This window comes from Batrachochytrium dendrobatidis (genome assembly GCF_000203795.2).
Source record: "Batrachochytrium dendrobatidis JAM81 unplaced genomic scaffold BATDEscaffold_11, whole genome shotgun sequence".
Taxonomy (NCBI): domain Eukaryota; kingdom Fungi; phylum Chytridiomycota; class Chytridiomycetes; order Rhizophydiales; genus Batrachochytrium; species Batrachochytrium dendrobatidis.
The window spans coordinates 833,587-847,208 of record NW_006281109.1 but is presented as its reverse complement, the minus strand read 5'-3'; the positions used below and the strand labels follow the sequence as shown (position 1 = coordinate 847,208).

The 13,622-nt window shown below is 39.5% G+C and overlaps 3 protein-coding genes across 3 annotated transcripts; 2 read left to right on the top strand and 1 right to left on the bottom strand.

Annotated features, from left to right (window-relative positions):
- Nucleotides 1-5,288: 5,288 nt before the first annotated feature.
- Nucleotides 5,289-7,081, top strand: BATDEDRAFT_90888 (uncharacterized protein; the record flags this gene model as incomplete). The annotated part of the gene is made up of 6 exons (XM_006681235.1): nucleotides 5,289-5,437; nucleotides 5,552-5,782; nucleotides 6,080-6,220; nucleotides 6,302-6,397; nucleotides 6,477-6,555; nucleotides 6,650-7,081. The coding sequence occupies 6 exons, from the start codon at nucleotides 5,289-5,291 to the stop codon at nucleotides 7,079-7,081; spliced, it is 1,128 nt and encodes a 375-aa protein (XP_006681298.1).
- An 810-nt stretch (nucleotides 7,082-7,891) lies between these two features.
- Nucleotides 7,892-12,092, bottom strand: BATDEDRAFT_35814 (uncharacterized protein; the record flags this gene model as incomplete). Its single annotated transcript, XM_006681103.1, has 9 exons — nucleotides 7,892-8,129; nucleotides 8,195-10,073; nucleotides 10,166-10,374; nucleotides 10,445-10,553; nucleotides 10,614-10,888; nucleotides 10,971-11,225; nucleotides 11,294-11,551; nucleotides 11,629-11,999; nucleotides 12,060-12,092. The coding sequence occupies 8 exons, from the start codon at nucleotides 12,090-12,092 to the stop codon at nucleotides 8,224-8,226; spliced, it is 3,360 nt and encodes a 1,119-aa protein (XP_006681166.1). The 3' UTR covers nucleotides 7,892-8,129; nucleotides 8,195-8,223.
- A 319-nt stretch (nucleotides 12,093-12,411) lies between these two features.
- On the top strand, nucleotides 12,412-13,546 carry BATDEDRAFT_90859 (uncharacterized protein). Its single transcript, XM_006681234.1, has 5 exons — nucleotides 12,412-12,509; nucleotides 12,580-12,648; nucleotides 13,104-13,208; nucleotides 13,290-13,371; nucleotides 13,443-13,546. Exons 1-5 carry the CDS (start codon nucleotides 12,420-12,422, stop codon nucleotides 13,469-13,471), a joined length of 375 nt encoding a protein of 124 aa, XP_006681297.1. The 5' UTR covers nucleotides 12,412-12,419; the 3' UTR covers nucleotides 13,472-13,546.
- The last annotated feature ends 76 nt before the right edge of the window (nucleotides 13,547-13,622 follow it).

The following is a 13,622-nucleotide window of genomic DNA, read 5'->3' as shown; positions in this document are numbered from 1 at the left end:
AGAATCAAACCTTTATTAAAAATCAACTTGAATAAACATTCCCAGTGTCTGGAATGATTGACAAATTATTTTTAAAATAGTTTCAATAGGGTTCAAGAATGAGCAATATGAAACTTTTATACCTTGCGACATTACTGAACAATTAGCAAATCACGACTCATCAGTAATGTCAATTTTGAATATCCGTTTAGGGTGCACAACACTGCCTAGTAAATTCGACAAAAATGGTTTGCTTTGAATGCCTTGATTCAGTGTTTATTTTGTGAAGACGGCTGTAGGATTAGGCTTCTTTATACACCAATAATACATCCCCACCCGATTTCCATATATGATATTTGACTGTTGCCAATGACATCCTACTCGAAATCAGCACATCATTGCAGTAGATTTCCAGCTTGATTGGAGGAGGAGAAATTCCCTCAGAGGTCCAGTTTGCTTTCCATACAGGTTGAATCTGAATTTGAAGTTTTTCAGCTACATACTCCATCACTTTCTTGATCCGCAGCATTCGGTTAGCTGTCAATCGACCGTTTCTAGATCATTCAAGTGTAAATTATAAGTGGATTGTACAGTATCAGTCGAGAAATACAGTTTCATCACTTACCCTGGCGGCATTTCGGAAAGTTTGGATTCGGGATGAGGCTGCAATACAAAACTGATTTTGGGTGGATCTGTATTCGGTAGACGTCTCTAAAGATTCTCAAACCAACACGTCCATATGTAAGGATTTAGAGCCATAGTGGGATTCAATGCACAAGAATCATACTTACCATCACTATCCATTCATAAAGCCACGTTGGCACCACATCTTCCAAGTTCTTGATGCTTTGTGGATTCCCCAAATCGCCAGATGTACCTCGAAACACATCCATATACGACGATGCTTCAGGCGACTCTTCATAGCTGATAAAAATAGGTATATACGCAGGAATATTCACAGCTGGTGCCAAATCATAATTAAGGTAGTTTCCTGAAATGTGTGGATTCTATGTCACAATCACATTGTTAGCATAACCCATGTAAAACTATATGGAATGATGGCAAATTGACCACAATATAGATTGAATCAAAAAACTTGCATTGACTGCACTTGAAGAAGTGCTAGGCTGGGTGGTAGAGTGAGAGTAGGTCGAATAGTTTGAAGCATCGCCCGTACTAAGTACTGGAGTGGTTGAATACGTTGCTGAATTTGGAAAAGTGCTCGACAACGTAGCACTATGATCAGATACATGTGTTTCAGATACGGTCAATAGCTGACTGGTATAGTTTGTAGGAGCAGGAATCAACACGGTGGGAGCAGCCGTGGGTGCTGCACATGCAACTGTACTTGTAGATGAATCACTTCCTTCCTGGCTCGCATTTGAAATACCTCGAAACAGCACTGCTGCTGATCTCCATTTGCGTCGTTTGGGTATATCTGGAATAGCCGTATTTGATGTACCGGCACTGGTTTGTTGCTGTGCAGTTCCTGCAGTATTTACAAGTAACCCAGTTGTAGCATCACCAGCGACTGCATTCGCCGTCACATCTGCCGTGTCATCATCAAATCCGCTCTTGGTACTATTTCCTGTATTTGTTCGTCGTCTAATCTTAAATTTTCCCATCAAAGACCCACCAACGTTACTCGTGGATGCTGTGGTAGTACTAGACGGTATATTAGCTAAAGTGGTCGGTACAGCTGCTGGCGTCACCAATGCCACTGTTTCTACATTTGAAGTCTGTGCCATAGGTAAAACTGCCAAAGTATGCGGTACCGACTGCTGTGGGTAGTCTAAAAACAAATAAGCAGAAAAAAACTACATCAGTCAATTCAAATCAATACACGTACAATGAAAGATGAATCAGTGAACGTACTAGGTGGCTGCGTGGTGAATGGAGAGTCGTCTGTTTTACACGAACGCTGTTCAGCTTCCAACTCAACCGAGGATGATTCAGTCAAAACTGTTCCAGTTTCGGTAAACGCGCCAGTTTGACCTTCATGGTCACTAAAAAAAGGTGGGTTCGATTTCTGATCATCTTCATGCGACCCATTATTGCTAGTGCTATTTTCTTGATCATATTCATCCTTTGACTCCTCAGATAATTCCATATTCAAAGTGGGTGTTGGTGTTGAAGACAAGGGATAAATAGTTGGAGTAGATGTTGATTGCAGCGGAACAAAGTCATGCGGTTCAGTAGATACATACACCTTTGTTGGTAAAGGAGAATGAATCTGCTGATCGTCACAAGGACTAGAACCCGACTTTTGCAAATTTTCCAAATGGTGCGCCAAAGAAGCATCGTTTGGACATATGGCACAGATATATGGAAACAACAAGTATGTCAATACCCATTTTGCAAGATTAATTCTCTGATCTTCGTTATTGGCCCGAACAGGTAATGCCAAATCTTCATGATAAATCTCGGCATCAAAGCACTTTCCCTCTTCCAAATGCACGGTCAATACACCAATTTTTGTATCAATATGGCACCAGTTAGCAACCCATTCGACTGTATTTTCGGATTGTAAAGTAGATTGAAAATCAACTTTGCCAAAGGTTTTCAATTTACAGCAGTAAATGATATCCCACATGTCTACTTCGCCGTCCGTGTTTAATGCCAGCACATGTCGTCGGTTATTTAGCATGGCAAATTTGGTGATTGCAGGAGCGCCTACAATTACATCAACAGAATCCTGCCATACAAGAACAGTTTTGTCGTCTTCTTGATCTAAATCGTCTTCAGGGTCATTTGTCATTGCAATGGGTATCAATCGTATGCTTCCAAGTGAACTATCCATTGGTCGCAGAGTATTGATATTTACAGAAAATGAGCCAGAAGGATCCAAGTCGTCAGTGGATTGTGCAATCATGGCACCTGGTGGAATGATCAATTCACCGCCAGTAGGTTTAAACCTTGTGTTTGTAGATTTACGAAATGGTACATCTCGCCATCGATGAATGCTAGATTTTGAAGTGGCAGTCCAAATGAAACCATCTTCAATTCCAGCAATACGCACAACTGGACTCGACTCTTTGCATATTGCTATGGTTTCAGCTGTTTCTTCTGTTGAAGCCAGTAAAGGTAAACGAGAGAGTTTTTTAACGTGACCGTCTCGACATCCTGCCCAAAATGTAGAGAGAGTTGGACTAGCCGATGCAAGACACCACACTGCTTCATCAAAGTGTGTATATGTGGTGTAGCATCTTGAAGGCATTGCAAGTGACCACAGCTTGATTGTCGAGTCTGTTGATGCCGACAATACCTAATTAAAAAACAATGTAAATACAGACTGTTTTAAACAATCAAATGTCAAGTAATTGAACGAATAGCTTACCCAACGCCCATCATGACTGACAAGAAGATCGCGAACATTATCAGTATGACCTTGTAGACACAATGATTGTGGTGAAGCACTTCGTGGATCCCATACTCGTACGACCTTTTCTGGAGATCCAGATACAAGAACTGTTCCAGATGGATTGCAAGCCAAGGAATAAATGGAGGCATTGGGTGATTCTGAGCTCATGATCACTCGAGGTTTACTACGAAGTTCTTGTATATCCCACATGTAGATTTTGCGATCTAATCCACCGGATACAACAAAATTGGCTTGAGGAGAACATGCCAATCTTTTTACGCAATCTAAACATAATCATCATCAGTCTTGTCGAATATAGCAAGATGACTATTTAAACAGACATACCAGTATGAAATCCTATTTTCACAGGAGATTGATCATAGAGTGTGTTCCACATATATATAGATCTATCAGACGAACAGGATATTACTAGAATCAAAAGGTTAAATTGGATACGAAATCAAACATCAAATGGATAGAGCCAAAACAGCTTACAGTTGGCATTATTGTTACACAGCACTATGTCATTGACCCAGTCGCTATGATGTTGAAACGAGCGTCTAAATGTACTTTGAGGGATTTTTGGCTAAGAGTAGATCGAGTTAGAATGCAAGAACAGCACATGAATCTACCAACACAAACTTACAAATATTCTTAGATTATGATTTAAAATAGTGTCATAATCTTGAGAGATTCCAAGATCTGACAACAAATGGTTTGCAGCGACAGGAGAAGAGACTATTTCAGCAGAAGAAATATGTTTTGAAAAGGACACTGAGCGTCGACCGTCCTTGGCACTGGTGCTAATATCCAGTAAATCCAGAGAATCGCGTGCACTAGTAGCAGAATGACGAGGATAAGGTCGCTGACGCAAACTGGATATTTGGGAAGAATGATGACTGTTGGACAAGGAATCTGACAAGTCATTTGAATGAGTTTTTGGGACAGAAGCAGTGGGTTGATTAGGGTTGATGAGAGTGTCAGGAACAACTGATGATGAACGAGATGGAAGTGACGACGGGATGGAGTCATGAGGAGCAAGACTGAAAGGCTCTACAGCAGCAGAGTGAGCCGAGTCAGTCAGATGCAGATTCCAGCTATTGATGGAAGAGTCCCTTCCAGCAGTATACAAGATACCGCTATTATCCAGACTGTGATCCGGAGATGTTGAATCCAGAACCGATACATCCAGAGCAAGAGCACTAATCCCTCCTGTATGGACGGTGCTTGAATAAGAGTCTTTGAGAATATACGATATTCTGGTACGACCACGACCCATAGTCAATGTAACAATGGTTGAATGTCAAGGTTAGGGTTGTAAGTTGTGGTTTAAGACTCCAAGATTGTGTGCTGCAATGGTTGGATTTCTATATCTTGATGGTCATGTTTATTTCCAACTGTTTCATTCTTAAACTAACATGAATTGAATACTTTTATTAATGGTTTACAAATCATTTATTTTATTCTGTAAAGTAATGATTGCAATTGTTGAGAATATAAACTAAATTATAAATTCATTCTAAATCTAAATACTCATATTACAGTCGCAGTAAATTCTATATTGTTTCTCTCTTTTCATTATAAACATTAAAAGTATTCAACTGTTGTGTTCAAAAATGTCTTGAATTAAAACGTATTTGCGAGTCTTTAAAATACATTATAGTTTAATTGGCAACTGTCTGATAATATCTAGATTGCAATACACGAATTGAGTGATAATACAATAATGATTATGCCAAAACTCTATTTTACGTGAATACGGCAGTAAACCAAAGGGAAAGCTTGACTGGACTTGGACCCGGTTTTATTACTAAGATGTTAATGGCTGGAACGAATCGTATACGACCCATAAAACAGCATGAATTCAAATACGCGCATTACAATGCGTGATATTATTATCGAGATACGCAACTTGTCTTGTTTTACTGTTTCGCATTGATTTGAAATCATGTTCTATTTTTCTGCTGTAGTACTTGTTCTCTTGGCACCAGGCATTACTGCAATGAATATTCTCAATGTATCTGCCATCACATCCTTGAAAACTACTTCATCTCATAATTCTCATATTAATTCATCAGAGCCGCCTTCAACTTCAAGGTATACGATTTGAATTACTCTAAAATGTAATTCGGTTTCATCCTTGTCAAGTATATCTTGCCATCTAATTTCTTATGAGTATTCAAACCGTTGGTTGCTAATGCTTGAATTCAGTATGCCATTTACAGTGATCAATCGAGCAGTCAAAAATGGCTCGTCCATTGTATCAACTGCAGGAATCGCACAAACATTATTCATGACAATCAATGTGGGTACGCCTCCTGTCACTCTTAATGTCCAGATCGACACTGGATCTTCGACATTTTGGATTGTTTCCACTCTCTGCAATGCCGGTAATGGATGCACACCTGCAGTAACTGCCAATGCTTTTAATCCAACAAAAAGGTATTTTCATTCTTTCAAGTGCGCAATCCATGTCAACCCACTTTACTAACCCATCCAGTCTATAAGTCGGTCGTTGTTAAATATATCACGCACATCAGTCAAAAGACAATATGGCGACGGAACCAAGATTGAATGCACAATAGTGACAGATTTATTGGTTATAGCCGGTATTAGCATCCCAAACCAAAATATATGCGCTGCTACATCAATCAATCTGGCGTCGCTTGGTCTGGATGGGTTGATTGGTCTTGGTCCACCTCGACAATCTGATCCTGCTGATGTATTTGAAAACATCAGGTCTGTCATCAATATACCTAGAGTCAGTTTCTACTACGATCAAAGTGTGAACAGTCTTGAAGCCACACAACCTATCGCCTCATCTGGTGAAATTACTTTTGGTACACCCAATCCTGCCCGATATACAGGCAATTTTACGTGGTATGCGCTTGCCAACACATGGCTCATGTTCAAATGACTTGAATAATGAATCTAATCATTCCATCTTGATCAATGCATTAGGTTGCCCACTATCCCTAATATGTCACAATGGGCAGTTGGTATCGACTATATCATAGCTGGTGGACAAACAGTCGTCACTACCCAAATGTTTTTGTTGTAAGTTGAATTCATTTATTTAATACACCCATTGCATCGAGTGTTGCTCATCGTGTTGATTACATGTTTCAACTACAAGTGATACTGGCACTACATTGATTTATCTTGATCAACAACTGTTTCCATTTATCAATACTGCCATGGGCGGAATCAGCAAGGTAAATCTGATATAGTTTAGTCATCCCATTGTTGATGTCATTCAATAACACGACGTGGTCTAATTCATCCAAATCTACTATTGGTATCATTCAGCAAGGAGGAATCTACGAGCTAGATTGTTCACTTGTTCACACACTTCAACCCATAACGTTCTCATTGGGTGGTATAGGAGCAAGGCTCACGTTATCTTGGAACATGCAGTATTTTACTCTCGACAACACTCGATGTATATCTATATTTACGACATCACCCAGCCAGTCAAACATCTTTGGTGGGATTTTTTTACAGCATTTTTATACCTCGTTTGATTACAATGAGAGTCGTATTGGACTGGCCGCGCCTGTGAACAACAACAAATGGAACGATGCTGATATCTTGCCTCGTGTTTCAAAAACTGCTACCGAGAGCAATTCAGCAGCTAAATCTACTAGACTGATATCGACTGTTGGTTGGGAAAGTATCTGTGCTATATCCATGGCAAGTGTGTCGACACTAGTGTCGTTGATGGGAGGATTATATCCATAATGTTATACTACATAATATTGACAAGTTTAAAATATATATCTTGTATAATCATTAAACTTTGACCCGTATAAAACTAAACTTTGAATTAAATTTTATTTCACCATCAATCAAAACATGCGATTAAATAATACCAAGAATACTAAAAATAAACAGCTAGACTAAATAGTTGACAGTCAAATACTTTGTTTTCAAGACAGTGTACAACATTTCATGAGTGGTGAATACTGTATTAGTCGTATTGACGTAAAATGAAACACTAAATACGTCGGAATACATCATAAACGGCTCATATGACATGATTGGGTTCATCTTACTGAGCAATATTATGCTTTTTGAATCCCTTGACAAAGTTGACTGATTTTCGTGCTCATTGTACAGAAATACAGAGCAAATGGTTACATTCCTGTTCCAATACATTCCACATTTTTTGAATCTTCAACCCAAACATTAGTGATTGACACGAAAGCAGCAGTTACATTTCTGAAATGGGCAATCAAACAAGTTGCAAGTTTACTGATTTCACGTCAGGTTGGAAACCTTTTTAATCAGACGAGTAGACAACTGCATGATTTTAATTTGAATGTTATATTGGAAAAACTCGCATGTATTGCCAATCCAATCATTGCTTCCTATCTATCTGCACCCATTCGCTATTACTCATTGTAAAGGTAATATTTCTGGTTATTATTGGCAATTCATCCGATTATCTGAAAAGCAGCAGCAAAAGGCAGTACAACTTTGCCAGTAGTCTTATAAAATTACAAGTTTCTGCGTAAATGAAATCATTCCAAATCAAGAATTTAACAGATTCTTATAAAAACGGCATGATTCAAGCCCTTTATATATACTACTGATATATCATCGTAACACAATGCAAAAAAGTACGTCGTGACTTTACTAGCATGCAAACCAAATGCAAGTGTATAGTTTAGCCTTTTTACCCATGATCAGATCTGATGCTATTACATGTAGATTGAAGTTCCAAGCAGGATCATCATATAATATGCCAAGATTAAATAGCAGGTAAATTCAAAAGACGTGTAATACTCTGTAAATGACAGGAATAAAGTTAGAACAATGTCAATACAATAGTCCAACATGCACTTGTTGTACCTAGCACGATTGATTAGAACCAGTTTAGATCAATATTGTGTAAACCCTTGACTCTTTAAGCCACTTTCGTACTGGCTAAGGTATACATCAGACTGAGTCTTGTAGTCATCGTCAGTATCTTCAAAGTGAAGACGATCATACTGAGACAGTGTAGATCCACCGCCATAGCGCTGACTATTCGAAGCAGATGCATCTTGTAGAAACCCATTTGTGGTGGACGATTCAGTTTGTGAAAGCAATGACCCAACCAGCCCAGCACCATGTGAAATAAACAACTCTGACATGGACTGCGATGCCGAAGATAGCATTGTAGCTGGTGTCATGGGTCCCATATCCTGGGTCAACTGACTTCGTTGCTGTGAGGGGATCAAAGGCATCATTGGTTGAGATTGCGATAACATCCGCGACGGATCAATAAACGCATTGGGATCGTGATGCGCACTGGAGAATTTGGATGTCGAGTTTGATGTATTTCCATTAGATACTAAATTACCATTGCCAGCCGAGAGGCTGCTTCGCGTGTATGTAGTACCCAAAGCATATGGAGACTGCGATGTGTCTTGACTATACTTGCGCTGTTTATCTGCATTGGAATACCCACGGCGAGGTTTTTGAAATTGCGTCATCAAAGGTTTCAAGTTGTGCAAATGACCTTCTACCAAACATGAATGCTCTCTAAATGTCATCAGCAGCTGATACCACAACGGATGCTTGGCAAGAACCTTTGGGTTGCCCACAATCACGAGCCCATATTTGGCTCGGGTGAGAGCTACATTCAAACGACGTGGATCTACTAGAAACCCAATACCTTGGTTCTCGTTAGATCGTACACAAGTCACAATGATGTAATCTTTTTCTCGACCTTGAAAGGAATCAACACTTGCAACTTCAATCTCTTTGTAAAGTTCCTTTTTAAGCGAGCCATTGAATTGCATGTGTTGAACAACATATGCACGTTGACCCTCATACGGGGTCACAATACCAATCTGAGCAGGAGTTACACCCGCCTTTAAAAACTTGGTTACAACCTTCTCTACATAGGCAGCCTCGGTACGATTTAGATATGATTTACCTGACGCTGCAATCTCCTCTTGTCCAAACGAACCATAGAAAATCATGGGCGTTTCATGGACTGGCCAGGGAAAATCAATTTCAGGTCGGATACGTTCCTGGACAGTAACTCCATTTTGCAACGATCCTTCATAGAACATATTCGATGGGAATTCAGACAAGCAAGGATGCATACGATACTGCACTTGCAAGCGAATGGGTCTCAGTCCAAGGATAATCAGTCGCTCAAACAATGACTGAGATAAACCAGCCTTGGACGCTTTTTTGTGTTGAACAACCGGACCAAGCTGTTGATGATCACCCACAAGTACAACTTGTTTTGAGCCCAGTACAAGAGGAATCAGACATTCAGGTTCGCATGCTTGAGTAGCCTCGTCAACCAATACGCTCCTAAATGAAAATTTTGAAAGTCTTGAATCGCCTGCACCCATGCATGTAGTGCAGATCACATCGGCATGCTCAAGAATCTCTCTCTCGGCCTTACGGAACAAGTATTTGTATTTTTTTTCGTCTTGAGAGCTCAATTCACCCAATTCGTTTTTTAAACGAATAAGCTTTTGAAGTTGTCGATCGGTATCAAGGTTTTTGACCTGTTCACTGAGAGATAGAAACGAAACGGAGGATTCAAGTGCCTCTCGAGATTTAGCCGTGACACGCACTACTTTGAGGCCAGTTTTGTGGATTTTGGATGTAAGATGATCAACAGCAACATTGCTAGGTGCGCAAACAAGAACTTGGCCCTTGTTCATGTTTGCCAAGTGATATACGATCGTGGCAGATGTCACCGTCTTTCCTGTTCCCGGTGGACCTGATCATCAAAGCGTCAACGCAGCGTATTTAGTAAAAATAGAGATGCGGCTGATTATCAATAGTGTATCATCCAAATAGTTTAATGCATACCTTGAATAAGACTGAGAGGTTTCGAAAGGACAGATTTGACAGCAGTAGCTTGAGAATGATTCAGCTCTGGAAGATTGGGTGCGTTGATACGTTTTGGCAATGTAACCTTCAAGACTTGTGGATCGACATCATGACCAAGAAGGCGATGATATATATACGCACTAACAGAGTTTTCATCAAGAGCAAATGTCTTCATGGCATTTTGCATGCTATCAAAAGTATCGGTATCAGTCATCCAATTTAGTTTATAAGCAATATGATTCAGCACAACAGTCTTACCGATCAAATGATGTCGATTTCCATACAAAATCAACGGTAAAATTATGAGTGCATTCAACAGGAGCACGGTCATCATGCTTCAATTCCATACTGACTTCATCAGATATATCTAAACACCAAAGTCAGCAAATCCCTAAATACCAAAAATTTCAATAAACTGTCAACTTACTGTTGGGAATCTTGATTACATGACCAGCACCTTCCCATTTTGCATGGAGTTCACCATGGTATTTGAGTAGCAGCTCATCACCCACAGCCAATCGAATATCGCCAAGTTCAAGTTTTGGTAGTGGAAAATTAGCTATTCGTTTCATGTTTAAACCCATATCCCATCTAACTACAACATCTTCTTGTGTTTGCGACTCTTTCATGCGACGATCATCATCAGCCTCCATCTTGACCAATGGACCAAAGATGTTTTGGTACTGGTATGCATCATCGTATCTAAACAGTCAAATGTTTGGTGAGAAACACAACACGTTGAGTTATAATCGGTACAATTACAACATTAAATACCAAGACGTACTTGAGAAGAACACTAAGTGGATCATCATCGACACCAGGTCTATCTAAATCTGCAACAGTAGCCAAAGCATTGTATTTCCACACATCTTCTAGTTTGACCATTTGCTGTCCAGTAATATGACGAGCACGGACCTGTTCCTGTTCAGAGGGTACTTTGACAATCCACGATAGAAGCGAGCGATCTTCAATCAATGGCATCCATTGAGCCAAATCCCAATTAGCATCCTTGTTACTAGGTGTGCTGGCACACGGTTGTCTATTTTAAACATGTTCACATTGTATGAGCATGCATGAATGCAATTTGCAACAAGCCAATAACATTACCGACAAAGAAGCACAACAACAGTATCAGATTTAGCAGGAATAAAACCAAGCAAAAAAATGTTTCTACATCCACAGTTGTAGCATTCCAAAATAGTATCGCCCAGCGCAGATTCCGAATGCAACGACACTTCCTTATGACGAGCACGAACAAGATGATTGATGATATGCGAGCCATTGGATTGGCCACGAGCATTACAAAACCATTTTGAGCAAGTTAAGCATCTGACCACTGTTGATACATTGTGAATTCCACAATAACTACAAGATATAAAATAAGAGCATGAGATTCAGTTCAAGCATTGATAGTTCCAGCGATAAAAAATCAGAATTCTAACCTGCAAGCATGAGATGGAAGCTCAGCAGCAGTTTCAGACTGATCTTGATCCTGTTCGGGATGATTAAACTCCAATACGGAGTCATCAGCCAGGTCAAAATCAGGATCGTAAAAACCAAGAGAAATTTCAGTATCGATGTTGGTTCCGTTTGGATGTTTTGCATGACCATGAGAGTGCGGATGAACAAGACCGTGATGGTTTGACTGAGAACTCAAAGACAGCGGATAGTCTTGTGAAATATCATGCAAAGAATCCATTCCAGTTGATGTCATCTGTCCATTGATGTTAGAAGTGGTGGTTGGTGGTAAACTCAGTTGACTGGCTACAACATAGTCATCGTAGTCATACTGCGATCCTTGAGTGTCTTGAAACTACCAAAAAAAACGTAATTAGTCAAACTCTACTCTTGGCTGGTTTCCTGTATTGCTTACCTCCAACAAATCCAATGGCTGTTGACTGCTCATTGCTGTCAAGTAAAATTGCGTTGTTTGTTTTTGTGTTTGAATAATAGTCACGTGGAATACCGTGCAACATGTTCACTGTTTTAATTCAAATTCAACACTTTAAATCTCAGTCAGGTGATCATTAATAATATCACGTGAATACACTACTTTGGACTTGATTGCGTTGAATTCTTTACCTTGCAAAACCAACAGCTGTGAGTCAACTGCCAATAGTCTGCACTTTGATCTGGAACACAATGTTGTCTTTTCATGTTTTTAAAAGAATGTTCCAACTCACCATAATCTGACATTCAATACAATGACTAATCTAGCAAATCAACTCCAACAATGGCCGATATCAACACAATCGCAAAGTCATTTGTCGACTTTTACTATGCTACGTTTGATCGTAATCGTGCCGAGTTGACTCCTCTTTATGTAAGTTGTTGAACCTTTTTTGAATTCAGATGTTGGGTTTATTCTAATGATTTGAATTGTGATGGAGTAGAAGGACCATTCGATGCTGAGTTTTGAAGGCCAGCAGTTTCTTGGTCCAGCCATTGTCAAAAAACTCGCTGTAAGTCATGGACTCGAGTCTATTCAAAGTCGTATTCATGTAAAATGGTCTACTTTATCTTGAAGTCACTGCTTTGAAGAGACTGTTCAAATATTCCTTGTGCTTTTCTATTAGAGATTGGCTTGGTTAATCTTTTCAGTTCAGATACAAGGACCATGTCATGATGCTCAAACTATAGTTTGAACTGTGATGATCTCTTTCTTTTGACATGGTCATATATTGTCTTGTTGGTATTCTAGTCTCGCAGATACGCTCTAGTTCATGAGAACAGTGATTGCACGTCTCGGGAATACAGCCATACATGCCAATCACACAAGACTACTGGACACATATTGTTCAGTAAATTACCATTCCATGAGATTAGCTGTTTGTTTAACCCCTTCTAGTATTCCATTTGGCATGAACACGACTGTAAATCATTTCATTTGTATCTGACCATTTTGAGATGTTTGCAGGAACTTCCATTCCAAAAAGTCAATCATCAAGTTGTAACAGTTGACGCACAACCATCCAACCCTGCTCCTGGACCACTACTTGTTACTGTCACGGGTCGTCTACTTGTAAGTGTATTGACGAATCATGATCTGGTAGATTAGAAAAGTACAATATGATGATGGTTTTAAATGATACTTGTGGTATAGGTTGATGATGAGCAAAATCCTCAGCATTTTAGTCAGACGTTTCAACTTGTTCCCGAAGGTTCTTCGTACTATGTCTTTAACGGTAAATCAACACATTGTATTGATACTTTGATATCTTGAACAAGAGTAGATTTTAATGCATACTTTGTGTAGACATTTTCCGTCTCAACTATGGGTTCTAAACCAGTGATTTCTTTCTTGGAATGAAATGGTCTTGTTAAACCAAACAATAAACTTCCTGACAGTATTAGGATAGATTTTGGTGTATTTGATATGTGGTATATAAATGAAGTTTAGATGGAATTCAGATGAAATCTTGATGGAATCCATCAA

Excerpts from the sequence above, each read along its gene's own strand:
- BATDEDRAFT_90859 (XM_006681234.1), top strand. The coding sequence starts at position 12,420 with ATGGCCGATATCAACACAATCGCAAAGTCATTTGTCGACTTTTACTAT. Across the intron at positions 13,209-13,289 it reads CTGTCACGGGTCGTCTACTT|GTTGATGATGAGCAAAATCC; the intron begins GTAAGTGTATTG and ends CTTGTGGTATAG. Across the intron at positions 13,372-13,442 it reads TTCGTACTATGTCTTTAACG|ACATTTTCCGTCTCAACTAT; the intron begins GTAAATCAACAC and ends TACTTTGTGTAG.